This window comes from Schistocerca gregaria, chromosome 2 (assembly GCF_023897955.1).
Source record: "Schistocerca gregaria isolate iqSchGreg1 chromosome 2, iqSchGreg1.2, whole genome shotgun sequence".
Lineage (NCBI taxonomy): Eukaryota > Metazoa > Arthropoda > Insecta > Orthoptera > Acrididae > Schistocerca > Schistocerca gregaria.
The window spans coordinates 670974348-670995662 of NC_064921.1; the positions used below are offsets into that span (position 1 = coordinate 670974348).

The 21315-nt window shown below is 40.6% G+C and overlaps 1 protein-coding gene across 1 annotated transcript in view; it reads right to left on the reverse strand.

Annotated features, from left to right (window-relative positions):
* LOC126334716 (DNA-directed RNA polymerase III subunit RPC5-like) overlaps window positions 1-21315 on the reverse strand; it is a 112762-nt gene that overhangs the window by 19183 nt on the left and 72264 nt on the right. Inside the window, exon 6 of the mRNA XM_049997230.1 lies at window positions 961-1177. Within this exon, the coding sequence (XP_049853187.1) occupies window positions 961-1177 (217 nt within the window). The remainder of the gene's footprint in view (window positions 1-960; window positions 1178-21315) is intronic.

Sequence of the window (21315 nt, forward strand, 5' to 3'; positions counted from 1 at the left end):
GTATATCCAAATAACATACACACAAGTAGTTTTTCTGGTTAAAAAATTAGGTCTAAAAATTAATTTTAATAAACATTCAAATGCAATTAATTATTTTATTATTTTAAGCCCATGTAGCATTTCTATATCTTTAATCTGTACTGCCATACTGTAAATGTCTAACAAAGTACCATGGGCCATTATCATGGTGCAATATCACCAAATCGATCAGAGTAAAATTTTCATCCCACTTCAATAAATGGTGAACATAATCTAAAATAATATATTTACATCATGGTTTCTAGAGAAATGTCTGTTATAATCATTAGCCACGTAGGTTTAATTTTATTTGCGCATATATAGCTGGAATAACAATGAATCAAGAACAGAAGAACTTACTTTTAGATTAAAAAGTAATGATACATGTAGGAAATTGAAACAATTGCTCCTTGCTCCTGTAATAACAGCTGGCTATACTCATGCCATAATAGGTAACTTTTGGTGTGAACAGGACTTAAGTTAGAGAGTAAACACCAGAGATATAAGACTGACTACAAGCCTCTAACCTAATAATCTTTGATTTTTCTGTCTTAAAGAATGCAATTACTATTAGCAAAAATGTAAACTCTGTACTGCACTGTCATGTAGAACCCATTTGTGAAACGAGGCTCAAAAACTGCAGAACCTGTTTTAACAATATAAAAAAACCACCAATGTTTAGCATGCCTCATGTGATCCAGTCAGATAATCATAACACAATGTTTCACCAATGAAGCCAATACAGTAAATCTCTTAAATAATACCATGGAGAGGCTAGAAACTCGTATTTTACACAACTTCAAAGTACAATCCAAAAAACCATAATTTTGAAGCATCTACATATCTGTTTTCCCAATCATTCTAATATTATAATGTACATTTAAATTTGTCTAAATAATGAGTGAGACAGAGAAGATATTACAAATACTTAGTAGCACTTACCTCTTAATAACAGCTGTCTAACCTGATCTACCATTGGCAACTGTTTCAATTGAACAAGAGACAAAGCCTCTGAAGTCACTTGCCGCTGTTTCTGGTATTCTTCCTGCACAGGAGGTGGAACCAGTAAGCGAGTGTAATCACTTCTTGCCAAGCTCATCTGTGCAGTATCACCAGCACTTGTCAGAGCAGGTTCACAGTAAAGGTGAGCTTTCTCCAACTGTAAGAGTCAGACAGTAATAAAAATTGTGTCAGTCTATATATAACACAAAGCCTGACAACCACATCCATGTTATACACAGCAACATAAATTTAGTTACTATTTCAATTACTAAAAAAATTGAATTGATGAAATTTCACTATTAAAAATTTAATGAATGGTAACTGTTCACGATCTAATTAAACTCAGAAATCTGATTGCTACATGGACTGAAACCATTAGGTGTATCAGGAATTAAAGATGTCAGATTTGTGGTATAAATTCTTTATCGATACACTCAACACTCTTAGTTGTTAAACAAACCTGTATTTATGAAAAAATTAAACTCTATTTCTATCACTTTATTTTGGCTATCCATAACAATGTAAAACTGCAATAAAATATCAATTATACAGGGTGTTTCAAAAAGAGTGACCTAATATTGATATAAACATACTACAAACATTGGATGAACTGCGAAATACTCACAGAATCTTAAAGCTAGCTATGCTATTCCAAATGCTCTGTGTGTCCATCACAGCAGCATCACTAACAAAATCTAAGTGATAGCTAAAATGCATCAACTTTTACAGAAATTATTGTGGCAGTTATCCTGTTCTTCACTTCTTCTATGTTGGAAGGTAAAGGCGAGACAAACACACTTCCCTTCACATATCTCCACAACAAAAAATTGCATGGGGTCATGTTTGGTGATCTTGGAGGCCAAGATTGAAGGGCAGCATCTTGGGGCCCCCTGCACCCTATCCAGTGTTAAGGCAGAGTGTCATGGAGAAACTTGCGTACATTGTTATGTCATTGTGATAAGAGCTCCATCCTGTTGGAAAATGAAGTTATCAGAATCCTCCTGAAGTTGTGGAAAAAGCCAATTCTGCAGCATTTGAAGATAACTCATTCCGGTCACTGTGATTTTCTCAGGAAAGAAAAGACCACACACATTTTTCTTGTTGGGATATGTGAAGGAAAGTGTGTTCATTTCACTTTTACCTCGTGACACAAAACAGAATAACAGCCGCCATAACTTCTGTAAAAGTAGATACATTGTGTTAACTTTATGATGAATTTAACTGTCATCTAGATGCTGTTCATGCTGCTGGTGCTGGCCACACAGAGTGTCTGTAACAGCATAGCTAAAACTTTAAGACTCTTGAGTATTTTGTAATTCATCCTGTTTTTAGTATGTTTTGACTGATAAATAAGTTTTGGGATCAGGTCATTCTTTTTAAAACACCATGTACAATTTAATTTAGCAAAAGTCCATGTCGCTGAAGACCATCAAATATTACAGTTTCTGTCCATTTCTTTAATAACATACTACCTGTAGTAGTCAATGCCACCCCTCCCACTCCCTAACAAATTTGTAACTAAAACCTAGTTATTGCTGGACCTCACTTTCAAATGCTTTTTGTGAGACACTTTATTTTTTTATTGATTAATATTTTATGTGGCGAAATATAATCCCAAACTTGATACTGAGGGGCTCATGACATGCCTTTATTCATCCATCCATTAATCCAGCCAGCCAGCCAACTTGATACTGAAGAAGCATTTCTTTACTTTTTAATTTTTCCAGCTATCCCTGGTAACACAGTTTCTCCTCTTAGCTTGTAATAACAGCTGCCTAACCTGTTAAAATAATGGCCATAGTTTCAGACAAATAATAGGAAATGCATCAAATTTTTCTTCCTACTGTTCATTATAGAGAAGAATGCAAGGAGAAATGTGCGCTTTAAGGACAGCTAGAGGGAAGTAGGCAGGATATGAACAATTTCTGTAGTAAGAGTTTGAATAAACGGAAAATGCCAGTTGGTAAAAAGGCCATTAGAAAAATATTCTTTGGCAGTTCTATTTAGAATGTTGGCATGGATCATCCTGAAGACTGTCAATGTTGTTACAACATTTGAGATAACTAGAAAATTAATACAAAAATTATGATGTTAGGAAATGGTAATGGGAGATATGTAGGAACACAACTGCAAGAGCAATTAGATAGGGAGTATCAAGTCATCAGTATTTTTGTGTGCAGCACAGTAATGAACCCAGGAGATGGAAGATAGTGGCACCGAGTCGCAATAAGCGAGCATGAAAAGTTTTGGTAAAGGTTCAGCTTAAAATGTAAGCACTCTTTTGCACTACGTGTCAGCCTATACAGATAAAACTTCGGTTGATTTAACTCTTTATTCTGTGAATCATTACAAAGAGAACTGAAGTAAAATAGAACTCTCTCCACAAAGAAAATAAATAAGAAAACATATTATAGCTTGACATGTCACGGAGAAACCAACAATTTCCACTGTACATTTCCATTACGTCACTGGTGCTTCCTACACTGGCTGTCCCCTCTCCTCTGTAAAGCCGAGTTCCAGGCACATATGAGCATATGTATTTTATTATTCTGCCTGGCCAAGAGCACTTCTCTGAGAATGGTGTCTTCTCTGTCATAATCATCTTCTGTGTGGAGCTTGGTGTGCTCCTTCCTGGGGCTGTCATCTCTTCTTCAGTTTGTTGTCACACATATGCCATTTCTTCTGTTTGTTTCAGTTCTGTGTTGTCTTCAGGCAGCAACAAATGTGCGCGTTTAACCTGCTCAATGGAGATAGTTTGTTGCTTTCCATCATGGTGTATTTGCAATGTATACTCATTTCTTGCCAAAATATATATGGTGGCTGAATGGGTGATTTTACAGTACTTGTTTGCAACCAGACAGTTTCTTAGCTCCTAAGTACGAACAATGTATTTGTGCCACAATAAGAACCTAGTGTTAAGGGTGCCTTTGCCTTGTGATTATATGCCCGCTGAGATACCTACAGCATGTCGCTCGCTGTCTCATCATCTGATAGTTCTGTGAAGAATTCTGCTGGTAGTCTCAGCATCTCTCCATGAACTATTCAACAACGGAGGTGTCTAGTTCTCGCATACATGTTATTCTGAGGCCTAGCAGCACTAACTGCAATGCTGAAGTCCAGCTGTCCTTATGACACATGAAGGCTGCCTTTAGCATCCTGTGCCACCGCTCAACCATGCCGTTGCTCACTGGGTGATACACAGTAGTATGGTGTGTCAAAAACCACCTGGTTTGAGCAATTCTAGGAACAAAATTGATTCAAATTATTGCTTTTGATCAGTCTTATTGTACAGCAGGCACCTGAAGCAAGCAATTTATGATGGCAAACGTGCTTGTTACAGTCTCCGCTGAGATGCCTGACAGTGGTGATGCTTTCACTCATCTTGTATAATGATCCACTGGCATCAGTAAGTATTTGTACACTTCAGAAGGTGGTAATGGGTGCACAGTATCTCCGTGCATGTGTGAGAATCTCTTTGTAGTCAGCAGAAACTCTCCGATAACTCTGTGTACGTGTCATTCAGTCTTCCTTCTTTACCCAACTGTGACAATCATTGTTTTATGCCTGGTCAGTCTAAATGATTTGTCATAAGCTTTAAACTTGATTCAACCTGTGGATACTGTCAAAAACAACCTTCCGTAGCTCCACTGGGATAAAAGGCAGGGGTCTATCTTTGAATATGTCGCACTATATTTTAACATTTGTGATCACTCTTGCTAATTTCAATTGTCACTTCTGTAGGTTACAACCACTGAGCCATTCACTACTTGTGTTATAGTGTCACATCCATTAAACCCACTTCACTGACAATCCCTAAAAGATGTCTACAATATTCTGACAGTGTCCTATCCCTTACTTGTTCCTCCTTGCATATTTGCCATATCTGTTGATTCAACAGTTTAAGCATTCACCTAATTAAGACATTTTTTATTATTGTTTATGGTCATTCTGCTCAAGACCAGAGTATCACTTCCTCTCCTCTTGCTGTTGCCCTAGCATCAAGCGCATTCACTGTCATTGCAAACTTTGTGTGCTTGCCAATGATCTTGTTCTGGACAAATATATGTTTAACTATCACGAACCACAGTATTGGTTTTTCTGGTATGAACTGTGATGTCTGTACTTTCATCTGTTGCTTGTTTTTCACCATGTGCTTGTCCTTGGAGTAGTTTGCATTTCTAATATCAATTGAAGTTCTTTGAGTTGTTTAAGTAGGCTTTCTAAATACATCTCCTCAATCTTCTATAAAGCCTCTGGACTCAATAATCTCTACTGCCTGTGCATACTACTATTTTTTTACCATTAGTTCTCTGGGTCACCACTTTATGCAGCTCTTATATCAACTTCCTACAGATAAAACTTTGGATGATCTAACTCTTTATTTAACAAATCAAATTACAAAGACAAGTGAAGTAAAGTGCAAACAAATGAAATTCACTCTGTCCAGAAAACAAAGAATAAACATATGATGGTTAGACATTTGTCATGGAAAACCACCTATATCCACTATACGTTTCCACTACATTGCTGGTGGTTCCTACAATGTCATCAAAAACTGTCACTTTTTCTTAAGGGAGGAGGAGGAGGATATTGGTGTTTAACGTCCCGTCGACAACGAGATCATTAGAGACGGAACACAAGCTCGGATTAGGGTAGGATGGGGAAGGAAGTCGGCCGTGCCTTTTCAAAGGAACCATCCCGGCATTTGCCTGGAGTGATCTAGGGAAATCACGGAAAACCTAAATCAGGATGGCCGAACGCGGGATTGAACCGTCGCCCTCCCGAATGCGTTTTTCTTAAGTTCAATGTCATTTTCATCAATGATTATCATACATTTTCTAACAATGACTTGTCTAATATTGTTGCTAAGAATACTGTAGTAATCAGTTTCATTTTGTGTTTTTTGCAAGGTAAAACCTGCTTTAACTGAATATCTGTAGTACTTACTTCTGCTTATCAACCAATGTACATTGCTACTGTGCTGTTCAGTTTGGCAAAAGAAAGTACTGCTTCTTTAACTGTTCATCAGTTCTTTTAATGCTGCAGTTTGTGTGTTTTATCATTTCCCTGGTAGAAAAATTAGTATTATGGGTGATCAATATGGATATTGCCTTCAGTTAGTCAGCCTGGGAATAAAATATGAGGTGCGAGTCCCTACGGCAGTGGTCAGCAAACTCATTAGTCGAAAGAGCCATTTATTAACAGTTCAATGCTGCAAATTTTTTGAGAGTCAAATTTAAACTATACAGGTACACTGATGGTTATCAAGTTAATTACGATCCTCTTAAGCTAGCTTTTACAAAAATCTCCTCCATCTGGAGTGAAGAACATTCGCTGAGATCAACCCTTTCTAACATACCCATCCACACTTCACATTCGTATACTCATTTCGTCTACCTCCTTTTGTTCATCCTCTCTGTATATCCAAACAGTCTCACCATACTTTTCTCAATACTTGATACTATTTGTCCTTTCACTCCACAATGCTCCCAAAAATTAACTTAAGAAACATTAATTAAAGTTTTGAGTCTTAGTTAAACTCTAGGTGCACTGAATTAGACCTGTTCTCATACTTAATCACGATATTATTTATTGATAAAATAATATAGTAAGGCATCCACAAACTTAAATCCCGACACTGACCGACAAATACTAATGTGAACTATGACCTTGCATCTCCTTGGAAAGGTTGGGTAATTTTTGGCAAGATTCCAGATTCTCAGCAATAAGACCATTTCTCAGTTTATTCTTCACAAGGTTCATAGTTGAAAATGATAGTTTGCATGAATAGGAAAGAACAGCAAATGCTATTTTTTTCCTTTGACTTACAACAGGTATAATATTCCAGGTGTTAAAAAACAACATATCTTCACTTCAGAGCACTCACCTAAAGATAAAAACACAAACACCTACTAAGCATTTAAAAATTGAATTAAGGAAAGCAGCCGTATCTATCAGTATTTTTATTTTTTGTTGTACAAGCTTATAATTATTTGTCCTTGTCATTGTTTGTTGATGTATTTCTGATTCATTATTAATATAATTATTTTCTTTCACCTGATGGCACCTATTTTTCCACACTTCATGTGAAACAGTTCCACAATCTTCATCAGAATACGTATTTCTTCTGCTGCTTTGCTTTGCATGAAAATCAGCAAGTTAAAAATTATCTCACATGCCAGACTTAGATGCATTATTCATCCCTCACTTTTGAAGACACTGTCACAAGCGGAAAAAGTCATGCGGGTGGTAGCGAATGGAAGCGGTCTGAGTCATGTACACCGCCACCTAACACGCTTCTTGACCAAGCTGAAATGCTACTTCTATGTACTACTTTGTAGATGAGCCACACTCATGGTGCCAAAGAGCCACATGTGGCTCGCAAGCCACAGTTTGCCAACCACTGCCCTAGGGTAATTGTTCGGAAGTTAAAGTACTCAATGAGGTTTTCTCATTGAACTGTAAATTATGGAGGCACAGTTAGAGGATCACGAACAAGGAAGAAATTATCAATACTAGCCACACAGTACGTTTGAAAAAATCAATCCTATGAAGCTGATGTTGAGATTTTAAAGTAATATAGTGTGTAGTGTGCAACTACTGCCATTAATAAGGCTGCCTTTTCCAACTTAAGCATTTCAGTATATTTACATTAGCTATATTTCAATATATTCAAACAATTCTGTTTCTTTCTCTGTTTCATGTGGAATTAACAGCATCCTGACAGTGCAGTACTGTGTTTCACAACTGACACACAGCTTTGCAGTGCCACTCACTAAATGTTTCAGCCAACAGCAGCAGGAAGTCATTGTCAAGAGTCTCATCATATTAATAATTAACCAAATGGAATTTAAAAGCACTGTAACTGGTACTATGTAATTCAAGTCACAAAATGGTTATTTCTCATCTAACTGTCAAAAGAGAACACTGTCTGGCATAGCATATAGTCTTTGTATTAATTCAGATTTATAGATAAGAGGCAGTATACGTAGTATTTAAACTGTGGATAAAAAAAGAGATGTTAGACTATGATTTTTTTATTATTGGTGAATAATTACATTTATTTCACCTCAACTTCATAGGAACACATTAGTATTTTAACAATTAAACCAAACCAATCAGCGTAAAATATAGTCAAAGTTATACATTTAAAGAAAATAATCTGTGATATTTATAGCAGAAATAAATGGTAATGATCTTTGATTGAGTCGCTAACTGATATTGTTTATAGTATTCTACATCTACATCCATACTCCGCAAGCCACCTGACGGTGTGTGGCGGAGGGTACCTTGAGTACCTCTATCGGTTCTCCCTTCTTTTCCAGTCTCGCATTGTTCATGGAAAGAAGGATTGTCGGTATGTTTCTGTGTGGGCTATAATCTCTCTGATTTTATCCTCATGGTCTCTTTACGAGATATACTTAGGAGGGAGCAATATACTGCTTGACTCCTCAGTGAAGGTATGTTCTCGAAACTTCAACAAAAGCCCATGCCGAGCTAATGAGTGTCTCTCTTACAGAGTCTTCCACTGGAGACTATCTATCATCTCCGTAACACTTTTGCGATTACTAAATGATCCTGTAACGAAGCGCGCTGCCCCCCGTTGGATCTTCTCCATCTCTTCCATCAACCCTATCTGGTACAGATCCCACATTGCTGAGCAGTATTCAAGCAGTGGACGAACAAGTGTACTGTAACCTACTTCTTTTGTTTTCGGATTGCATTTCCTTAGCATTCTTCCAATGAATCTCAGTGTGGCATCTGCTTTACCGACGATTAATTTCATATGGTCATTCCATTTTAAATCACTCCTAATGCCTACTCCCTGATAATTTATGGAATTAACTGCTTCCATTCGCTGACCTGCTATATTGTAGCTAAATGATAAGGGATCTTTCTTTATATGTATTCGCAGCACATTACACTTGTTTACATTGAGATTCAATTGCCATTTCCTGCACCATGTGTCAATTCGCTGCAGATCATCCTGCATTTCAGTACAATTCTCCATTGTTACAACCTCCCAAAAACACCACAGCATCATCTGCAAAAAGCCTCAGTGAACTTCCGAAGTCATCCACCAGGTCATTTATGAATATTGTGAATAGCAACGGTACTACAACACTCCCCTGCGGCACACCTGAAATCACTCTTACTTCGGAAGACTCCTCTCCATTGAGAATGACATGCTGTGTTCTGTTATCTAGGAACTCTTCAATCCAATCACACAATTGGTCTGATAGTCCATTTGCTCTTACTTTGTTCATTGAACGACTGTGGGGAACTGTATCGAATGCCTTGCGGAAGTCAAGAAACACGGCATCTACCTGGGAACCCGTGTCTATGGCCCTCTGAGTCTCGTGGACGAATAGCGCGAGCTGGGTTTCACACGATCATCTTTTTCGAAACCCATGCTGATTCCTACAGAGTAGATTTCTAGTCTCCAGAAAAGTCATAATACTCGAACATAATATGTGTTCCAAAATTCTACAACTGATAGACGTTAGTGATATAGGTCTATAGTTCTGCACATCTGTTCGACGTCCCTTCTTGAAAGCTGGGATGACCTGTGCCCTTTTCCAATCCTTTGGAACGCTACGCTCTTCTAGAGACCTACAGTACACCGCTGCAAGAAGGGGGCAAGTTCCTTTGCGTTGATAACAAAACAAGGGATTTACTCATACTACAAGAATCTAATCTTCTGCATTAGGGCATAAACATAAACCTGCAAAATATACAACTGGAAAACAATTAATAAACATCAATAAAATTGCTGCAAATTATTTATCATAATTTTTGTAGTTTCCTTGTTTCTCTACAAAGTTCAAAGTGGTTACAATAATTGAATTTTCGAATGTTGCTTAATGAAAATTATATAAAGTAACAGTTAGGTTAATATAGAGGGAACAATGCAGGTTCTTGATATTTGTGCAAGCAGCAGGGCATCGTGTTCAAACTATTTACAAGTCCCTTGAAATATTTCACAAATTATGTAACTAGTGCAATCAAAATAGTTTGTAAAAAGGGGGAAATTTTTGCAATTGGCAGAAAAAGTAAAGATCCAGTATTATAAGCATTTTACAAGAATTAATACAGTATATGAAATGAAGTTATTGAATACGCTCAGAAAGTTAAAATGGTGTGGCTTGGTGGCTGAATGGTGAAATATCAGATTAGCAATAAAAAGCTTTCGAGTTTGATCTCCTCCTCAGCCCCAGAATTTTTATCTGACAGTTTTCACTTCTTTTACCTCAGGCAATGTACGTTAATGTGAAAAATTCCGAATTCCATTGCGGTTCATAATCTGTGTTAAACAGTAGGTGTCCCAATAACTGTCAAAGTTCAAAGGAAACAGCAGCATAGTATCTGTAATAGGACTGTGTGTAGTAAAACATTGTGATGTTGAATCCAACCTTCAGGTAAATGACAGCATTACCCTCTTTATGATTAATACTGTTCTGACTGTTATACAGTGGAACCAGCCAATGTACAAGACACAACAACAATTAATCTCAATGATTAAACTGTATCTCATAATTTTAAAAAATAGAAATTATTTTGTAAACGATAAAACATGCAGGATGCAATAATGAGAATATTATGAAAATGATAGATTGCTACTCACCATAGTGGGGATGTTGAGACATAGACAGGCACTACAAAAAGAGACCATTGTCTCTGACCACCACCGCGGGCGTGTGTGTGTGTGTGTGTGTGTGTGTGTGTGTGTGTGTGTGTGTGTGTGTGTGTGTGTGTGTGTGTGCGTGTGGTCTACTTTAGAAGAAGACGTTTTGGCCAAAAGCTTACACGTTTTGCAGCCTGCTGTGCCTGTCTGTGGCTCAACATCTCCATATATGGTGAGTAGCGACCATACTTTCCTTTTCATAGTACTGAATATATTTTTAACAATTTCTTCATATGTGTGATCACGGCATCGGTAGTTGATGAATAACTGCTTATGATATTTTAATTTTATCTACACAGCTACAAAAATACACGTTTATTTTACCCATTTTTTCATAAGCTACTGAGGTGTGACTTGTACCTATTACAGTTTTGTCAGTTTTCTGCTTACATCTGGAAAAGTCAGTTATATGCACATTTATCAGGTATTCCTGCCTTCGGTACTGATCTAGCTTCACTTTTACTTGCAGTATCACACATTTCCTGACCTAAGAACTGGCTAAATATTCCACCACTAGTGCATATAAATGTGTACTTACATTTCTGTAACTAAACGTGTTTTTGTGAGCAATGTTGTCAGATCACCTCCTACATTCGGCTTTCACTTCATTTAAAATGTTGTTTGGGTCTATGCAATGTCATATGTGCATTACATTCTCATTAATGTGTATTTAATTATGTGAGTGGGGTGGAAGGGTTGTGCGGGTGAAAATTATCTAGACAGAAGATGAGGGGGGGGGAGGTTAAGGTAGGAAAAGGGGCGGTAGGAAGAGGGGCGGTGGGAAGAGGGGCGGTGGGAAGAGGGGCGGTGGGAAGAGGGGCGGTGGGAAGAGGGGCGGTGGGAAGAGGGGCGGTGGGAAGAGGGGCGGTGGGAAGAGGGGCGGTGGGAAGAGGGGCGGTGGGAAGAGGGGCGGTGGGAAGAGGGGCGGTGGGAAGAGGGGCGGTGGGAAGAGGGGCGGTGGGAAGAGGGGCGGTGGGAAGAGGGGCGGTGGGAAGAGGGGCGGTGGGAAGAGGGGCGGTGGGAAGAGGGGCGGTGGGAAGAGGGGCGGTGGGAAGAGGGGCGGTGGGAAGAGGGGCGGTGGGAAGAGGGGCGGTGGGAAGAGGGGCGGTGGGAAGAGGGGCGGTGGGAAGAGGGGCGGTGGGAAGAGGGGCGGTGGGAAGAGGGGCGGTGGGAAGAGGGGCGGTGGGAAGAGGGGCGGTGGGAAGAGGGGCGGTGGGAAGAGGGGCGGTGGGAAGAGGGGCGGTGGGAAGAGGGGCGGTGGGAAGAGGGGCGGTGGGAAGAGGGGCGGTGGGAAGAGGGGCGGTGGGAAGAGGGGCGGTGGGAAGAGGGGCGGTGGGAAGAGGGGCGGTGGGAAGAGGGGCGGTGGGAAGAGGGGCGGTGGGAAGAGGGGCGGTGGGAAGAGGGGCGGTGGGAAGAGGGGCGGTGGGAAGAGGGGCGGTGGGAAGAGGGGCGGTGGGAAGAGGGGCGGTGGGAAGAGGGGCGGTGGGAAGAGGGGCGGTGGGAAGAGGGGCGGTGGGAAGAGGGGCGGTGGGAAGAGGGGCGGTGGGAAGAGGGGCGGTGGGAAGAGGGGCGGTGGGAAGAGGGGCGGTGGGAAGAGGGGCGGTGGGAAGAGGGGCGGTGGGAAGAGGGGCGGTGGGAAGAGGGGCGGTGGGAAGAGGGGCGGTGGGAAGAGGGGCGGTGGGAAGAGGGGCGGTGGGAAGAGGGGCGGTGGGAAGAGGGGCGGTGGGAAGAGGGGCGGTGGGAAGAGGGGCGGTGGGAAGAGGGGCGGTAGGAAGAGGGGCAGTAGGGGGTGGGAGGGAGGGGGGATCTAGGAAGGGGGTGAGGCAGTGACTTTAGAGATGAGGAAGCAAACAATGAATGAAAATGAAGAGGAAGGGAGACTAGGCAGATTACGAAATGCAGAAGGGGGCACCCAGAGGCAAAATGGTGAAGAGAGGGGTGCAGTGGGGAAGGGGGGGAGTGGTGAGAAAGGGGGGAGAGGGCAGAGCAGGGGTGTGGTTTTTTTTTTTTTTTTTTTTTTGACCCCCCCCCCATGCAGGTACACGAATAGCATGTAGTCTTGCAGCCTTATTAATGAAACAATATAGCTTACAGGAAGAAACTCGAAACACACAATCACCTGTCCCAAAAAGATGCACATGCAACAAATTATTACAGTTAACAGCGTGGCAAAACTATTTAATAACACTTCCTGTCAATAGTTGGCCTGTGGAATCAAGTTTGTACCAGTACAAACCAGTTATCATGCAACTACAAGAAATAAGACAGGAGGAAAGCAATCAATTATCACATTACTGACAAGCAGAGACTCACATATTGGGTTACCATACAGCCACATTTATACGGACTTTTCCACATTTTTTAACATTTAATGTAATGTCCTCAAACATTTTTATGATTTCTGCTGGTGTACACATTTTTTTGTTTTAGGTATTAATATCTTTTGAATTTTGTTTTCATCTCATATAGTCAACAAGTTATAGTGAAACCCCTATTTTGCGTTTTCATGCAGTCCAGACTTTAAAAAATGCAAAACTGAGGAAAATGCAGAGTCAAGAAAAACATTAAAACCACAAAAATATGAGCAAAACCGTATGTAATTGGCATTACAGGTTTGCAACTTGCTGCACGCAACTTTTTTTTTTCTAACTCAGCACTGTCACCACATTCTGGAACTTCGTTATGACTGTAATACAATATGCTCTGCAATATCCACTGTTATTAGAGTACGATGGATGAAATAAATATTTGCCTGTTTATTTCCGAATGTGTGATGATTTCCAAGTGTGGTTAGACAGAAAATCTAAGAGGACAGCTTACATTCCTACGAGAGAAACAAGTCGCAATAAAATTTATATTGATCCATGTCACAAATACTTTGCTGTTTATTTCCAAATATGAAGCTATTTCCGATTGGGCAATTAGGCAGAAACCTAAGAGGAAAACTTAAATTGCTGCCAGTGAAATGATGAGTAATAACACTCATATTCTTCCTTGTCACAAATATTTCACACTCTGCACAACCACAAACACATCACCCTAAAAAATTATTGGTACAAATGAGATTCTCCTGTCACACACACATCAACTTGGCACTATAGTGATCAAAACAAATCAGTAATCTCATTCCTAGTCGCCTTCACAGTGCCATCAAGTCAAGGTTCCTGCAAAAAGTATTGTGAAATGTACTCAATCTATCATCACTGGGCGGTGAAGCTAAACGTTACAAGCTGTGTTGGCAATGCCAATTGTGGATTACATCATCATTTCCTCTCTAACGTCTCCCCTATCTGCGACAGCCTGAAATTTTCTCTTAATTCTGTCACAACCCAGAGTGTGAACAGCCTGTCTTTTGTGCCACTTATAAATCATTCAGTAACATCAAATGTCAATAGGAGGAAAACTGGACGAAGTCACGCGAGGCATCAATTAAGAACGTAGAATCGAGTAAATCTTACTCCGAAGAAAAGTAAAATCAGGGTATTTTTAACATTGATCTTATGGGTTTTTCACAGGGGCTATGAATTTATGGAACAGAATTGCAAAAAATGTAAAAACAAAGAATGTAAAATTGAAATTCCCTAGAATATACTTTTTACTTTGGTTATTGATTACATCATCAGAGACTTACACGGGATAATTTTTGTTGGATAAAAATACTGAAATGGATGTTTTGATAAATTTGCAAATTTAAAAATATTCATAGCCACATATGATGGAAAACCTGAAACAAGACAGAAGAAACGATCCAAGTACATTGTGTCATGTAGTAGTGAAGGATAATTTAGTGAATTAATTGAAATTGTGCAGTTCTTGTTTGCACTGCCAGCCTGCGATTCTTGTGTTCAGAGGTTGTTCTCCTTAATACAGGCACAAGGGACAGCTGGCTCTGTAAAATGCATTCCAATGTTGAAATTTAATTTGTGTTAGCTAAACAAACTTTTAAAAAAGATTTTGGTCAGTGAAAAATACTCATGGAACATGGGCTCTAACGTAATGTAGGTATCTGTAATATTTTTGTTTTGTTTGTTTCATATGTAATATAGCCATTTGACAACATAAAACTGAACTAATAATGCTTCATTCAGCAGTGCTAAAGGGATTAATCTAGATCACAATAGGAACATGATGATTAATGTTTTACTGCAATCATACCTTCTTACTTCCAAATCCAAAAAACATCCCAGCCTAGCGCCAATTGCATGGCTAAACTACAGTTAAGAGATACAGCTATCATATTCCTTTATATAAAACAAAGAAAAAACATTCTAGCACCATTATACAGGGTGTCCCAAACCTTCTGCATCAAATTAAAACAGGCGAAATTGGGTCCACAACCAATTATATTGAGATATGGAACCAATGGCCGGAAGTATATATATATATATATATATATATATATATATATATATATATATATATATATGTGTGTGTGTGTGTGTTATGGACATACATAGTGTAAACCACATAATAACGTAACTCATAGTAATTGTTGAAAGTGATAACCACCAGTCTAAATGCATGCATGGAAAGGGTGCATGAAGTTCTGCAGCACTCTCTCAAAGATCACTGGTGTTTGTTGTACCAGGAGACAAGGAGCTTTGAACGTAGCAAGCAGGTCTTCATCTGTTTCTACCGGGATTTCATGCACCAACGTCTTGACATAACCCCATAAGAAAAAGTCAAGAAATGTGAGATCCAGCGATCGCAATAGCCACGGGACAGGATCTCCCCTTCCAATACGATGATGAGGGTACGTGTCGTTCAGGTACAGTATGTCTGTTTGTTAGTCAGAGTTGTAACATGTTTATCATCTGCTCCTATTCCAGTGAACAACAGACACCAAGAATCTTTTATATATGTGGTGCCTGTCATTTCAGATATATCTAAATGAACAGATGCCATTTTGATCTAGTGGCTACTATGAATTAAGATTCAAAGGAATTACAAACTTTCGCTTAAATCAATGGAGAAAGTTGAAAATTTGTGCCAGGCCGAAATCTGAACCTAGGTCTCCTGTTCACTAGGCAGATGCCCTGACAAAAAAAATGGCTCTGAGCACTATGGGATTTAACATCTGTGGTCATCAGTCCCCTAGAACTTAGAACTACTTAAACCTAACTAACCTAAGGACGTCACACACATCCATGCCCGAGGCAGGATTCGAACCTGCAACCGTAGCAATCGCATGGTTCCGGACTGAGCGCCTAGAACCGCTCGGCCACCGCGGCCAGCTGCCATGACAATTAAGCCATTTAGAGGCAGTAGTCATCCCAATTGTGTGGACTACCCTGGCACACCTCCTTCAGACACAAATTCTCAACTAATCAACACACTACTAACATAGTGGCCCTTGCCCATTATCATTACTTGTGATATTTCACTGATTCCCATAAGAGTTTGAGCCTGGTGTGCATCCACATCGAAGAGATCACTGGCTGTCCTTGCCTTAATTATAAACATGTGGTGTATGTTCTTTCGGACAGTTCCAAATGTATGTAATTTCTTTGTGTCTTAATTCATAATGATTCCTGGATCAAAATGAGGATTGCAATGGAATTTTGTGGGATTATGCTTGGTTGGGGAAATGATTAACTCGATCTGCCTGACACTATCCTGCCATATTTCATGTTGGAAGTTTTGCAAACCATCACAATTGTCATTATTGGTCAAATCTGGATAAATATGTAGTGGCTGAACAAATGCAATTGAAGGTAAAAAGTATATGCCTGGTGTGGGATGACATCAAACAGATTCGTTGGCCTGTGTGTACATATGGCCTGTGATTCAAGATCGAGGAAATAGAACAGAATTGCTCTTCATTCAAGATGAAGCTCCACCCCACTAAATAATCCCAGTGAAAGAAGAGAATGGCTTGATGACAAGTTCTCTTGTACATGGATCACCTGTCAGGAACTGACAATGTTCTTCATGCAAGCCTGAGTAGATGGGAGAGACTGAGTTTGTGTGCAATTAGAGGAGGTTGAGGTTTGTTGGAAGGTTGTGGAGGGTGAGTGAGTTGGCTTTCCGGAGGTGGGAAACCAGGAGATTGGATAGTTTTTTGAGGTGGAGGGTGGCATGCCATCAGATTCACCTGGTCCTACTCCAAATCCCATGCCACTTTCCTTGACGTTGACCTCCATCTGTCCAATGGCCAGCTTCACACATCCGTCCACATCAAACCCACCAACAAGCAACAGTACCTCCATTATGACAGCTGCCACCCATTCCATATCAAACGGTCCCTTCCCTACAGCCGAGGCCTTCGTGGCAAACGAATCTGCTCCAGTCCTGAATGCCTGAACCATTACACCAACAACCTGAAAACAGCTTTCGCATCCCGCAACTACCCTCCCAACCTGGTACAGAAGCAGATAACCAGAGCCACTTCCTCATCCGCTCAAAACCAGAACCTCTCACAGAAGTACCCCAAAAGTGCCCCACTTGTGACAAGATACTTCCCGGGACTGGATCAGACTCTGAATGTGGCTCTCCAGCAGGGATACGACTTCCTAAAATCCTGTCCCGAAATGAGATCCATCCTTCATGAAATCCTCCCCACTCCACCAAGAGTGTCTTTCCGCCGTCCACCTAACCTTCGTAACCTCTTGGTTCATCCCTATGAAATCCCCAAAGCACCTTCCCTACCCTCTGGCTCCTACCCTTGCAACCACTCCCGGTGTAAAACTTGTCCTATGCACCCTCCCACCACCACCTACTCCAGTCCTGTAACCCGGAAGGTGTACACGATCAAAGGCAGAGCCACGTGTGAAAGCAGCCACGTGATTTACCAACTGACCTGCCTACACTGTGACGCTTTCTATGTGGGAATGACCAGCAACAAACTGTCCATTCGCATGAATGAACACAGGCAGACAGTGTTTGTTGGTAATGAGGATCACCCTGTGGCTAAACATGCCTTGGTGCACAGCCAGCACATCTTGGCACAGTGATACACCATCCGAGTTATCTGGATACTTCCCACCAACACCAAACTATCCGAACTCAGGAGATGGGAACTTGCCCTTCAATATATCCTCTCTTCTCGTTATCCACCAGGCCTCAATCTCCGCTAATTTCAAGTTGCCGCCACTCATAACTCACTTGTCATTCAACATCATCTTTGCCTCCACACTTCCGCCTTGACTTACATCTCTGACCATACTCTTTGCCTTTACAAATGTCTGCTTGTGTCTGTGTATGTATGAATGGATATGCGTGTGTGTGTGTGTGTGTGTGTGTGTGTGTGTGTGTGCGTGCGAGTATATACCTATCCTTTTTTCCCCCTAAGGTAAGTCTTTCCGCTCCCGGGATTGGAATAACTCCTTACCCTCTCCCTTAAAACCAACATCCTTTCATCTTTCCTTTTCCTTCCCTCTTTCCTGACGAAGCAGCCGCCGGTTGCGAAAGCTCAAATTTTGTGTGTGTGTTTGTGTGTTTTATTCATTGTGCCTATCTACCGACACTTTCCCGCTTGGTAAGTCTTGGAATCTTTGTTTTTAATATATTTTTCCCATATATATATATATATATATATATATATATATATATATATATATATATATATATATATATATATATATATAAACACAAAGATTCCAAGACTTACCAAGCGGGGAAAGCGACGGTGATGGTAGATAGGCACAATAAATAAAACACACACACAGAATTTCTAGCTTTCGCAACCGACGGTTGCTTCTTCAGGAACGAGGGAAGGAGAGGGAAAGGGAAAGACGAAAGGATGTGGGTTTTAAGGGAGAGGGTAAGGAGTCATTCCAATCCTGGGAGCGGAAAGACTTACCTTAGGGGGGGAAAAAGGACAGGTGTACACTCGCGCACACACACACATATCCATCCGCACATACACGGACACAAGCAGACATTTGTGAAGGCAAAGAGTTTGGGCAGAGATGTCAGTCGAGGTGGAAATACAGAGGCAAAGAAGTTGTTGAAAGACAGGTAAGGTATGAGCGGCGGCAACTTGAAATTAGGGGAGGTTGAGGCCTGGCGGATATCGATAAGAGAGGATCTACTGAAGGGCGAGTTCCCATCTCCGGAGTTCGGATAGGTTGGTGTTGGTGGGAAGTATCCAGATAACTCGGACGGTGTAACACTGTGCAAAGATGTGCTGGCTGTGCACCAAGGCATGTTTAGCCACAGGGTGATCCTCATTACCAACAAACACTGTCTGCCTGTGTCCATTCATGCGAATGGACAGTTTGTTGCTGGTCATTCCCACATAGAAAGTGTCACAATGTAGGTAGGTCAGTTGGTAAATCACGTGGGTGCTTTCACATGTGGCTCGTCCTTTGATGGTGTACACCTTCTGGGTTACAGGACTGGAGTAGGTGGTGGTGGGAGGGTGCATAGGACAGGTTTTACACTGGGGGCGGTTACAAGGGTAGGAGCCAGAAGGTAGGGAAGGTGCTTTGGGGATTTCATAGGGATGAACCAAGAGGTTACGAAGGTTAGATGGACGGCGGAAAGACACTCTTGGTGGAGTGGGGAGGATTTCATGATGGCTAGATCTCACTTCAGGGCAGGATTTGAAGAAGTCGTATCCCTGCTGGAGAGCCACATTCAGAGTCTGACCCATTCCCGGGAAGTATCCTGTCACAAATGGGACACTTTTGTGGTTCTTCTGTGGGAAGTTCTGGGTTTGAGGGGATGAGGAAGTGGCTCTGGTTATTTGCTTCTGCACCAGGTCGAGAGGGTAGTTGCGGGATGCAAAAGCTGTTTTCAGGTTGTTGGTGTAATGGTTCAGGGATTCCGGACTGGAGCAGATTCGTTTGCCACAAAGATCTAGGCTGTAGGGAAGGGACCGTTTGATGTAGAATGGGTGGCAGCTGTCATAATGGAGGTACTGTTGCTTGTTGGTGTGTTTTATGTGGACGGACGTGTGAAGCTGGCCATTGGACAGATGTAGAGTGCTGCTTGTGAACTGTCATGTTGTCTGGGCAAAAGGAAGGTAATTGTACCCATTCCTTACATTTCTTAAATTTAGTTACTACGTGTTAACATCCACACAATATGGCTGCTTATGTCTAGAAGTACAGTGAGAGTGTGACAGCGAATTAGGCTAGTATGTATAGTATGACTATCCAACCACAGCAATTACAGAAAAAAATAGGTGGGAGCTCCTCTGCTAGGAAGAGAGGGGACACTGTCATCAGTAAATAGGTTTAATATACCGTATTTACCCGAATCTAAGCCGCACTCGATTCTAAGCCACACCTGAAAAATGTGACTCGAAATCAAGGAAAAAAAATAAATTTCCCGAATTTAAGCCGCACCTGAAATTTTAGACTCGAAATTCAAGGGGAGAGAAAAGTTTTAGGCCGCACCTCCAAATCGAAACAATGTTGGTCCATTGTAAAATGAGAGACAATTTTGGACCGAATGAATGATGATACAGCTACAGTAGTTTGGTTCGAGTCGTAAGTTTAGCAGTTAAGTTTTACCAGGTAGCCGTTGCTATGCGTCAGGCGCTCTGTCCATATTTATACGGTTACCCTTTCTTTTTCACGTGCTTCATCTGGTTTGAATCGGTTGCTTATTTTTCTTTGATCTGATAATTGCCGTTCTCTTTGTTATAGGTGTTTACGTCACTCTCAGTTAAAAATGTATTACTATACTGTGTCATGCATTGTTTGTTGCATTCTGTGTTTAGGGGGGAGGGAAAAAAAAAAAAAAAAAAAAAAAAAAAAAAAAAAAAAAAAAAAAAAAAAAAGAGAGAGAGAGAGAGAGAGAGAGAGAGAGAGAGAGAGAGAGAGAGAGGAAGGAAGGAGTCATGTCATTAGCGAAACAGTGGCAAGAGACCGCTATTTGCTATTTGTTGTTACTTGCACTGCTTCTTTTCTTTGATAATGATCAACAAGAACCAAATAATAGACTGTGTATGATTGAAGATGTTCTGAACGAGAGTTTAGTGAAAAAAATTTCTCCGTTTCAAAATCTTTGCAGACGCCTCTTTAGTACATTGCATTCTGCACAGAAATTAGAGTCATCTTAGATTTAAAAATCTAGTCAATTGCAGTGCTTCATTTCTGACTGTATCACTATTACGCATAAGAATAATATGAATATAAACATGACGTGATATGTATGTTCTTCCGTGTTTGCTGTTGTCTCACTCTAGTTTCATAAATTATTAGGCAGACTGAATTTAAATGAGATAGCAGCAAACACGAAAGAATACATGGCAAAATGTTTATATTTGTATTATCCTTATGGTGAAGAGAATATTGCATGTGATTCACAATTCATAAAAGTTCCTATTAGCAACCATCTCTTCCCACAGGTAGGAAAAAATTCAGAACGTAGAGTTGGCCATATTGACAAACATCCCTAACAATCTTGCCAGTCGGATTTTCGTAGTACATTGAAACGCTGCAACATTTGAAGATGAACAATATGGAATTTGTATTTACTTCGACGGATAATGTATGAAAATGCAGTGGTCGACACTCGGGGCAGAGGAAAAAAAGCTCGTCTTCCACCTTTTCTAATTTATTTACTGACGCATAGGTTTTGGCATCAGTATTTATCTTTGTGCCTGCAAAGCATGCCTGTGTAGCGCTACATATATTCAACGACAGAAGTTAGTTGTT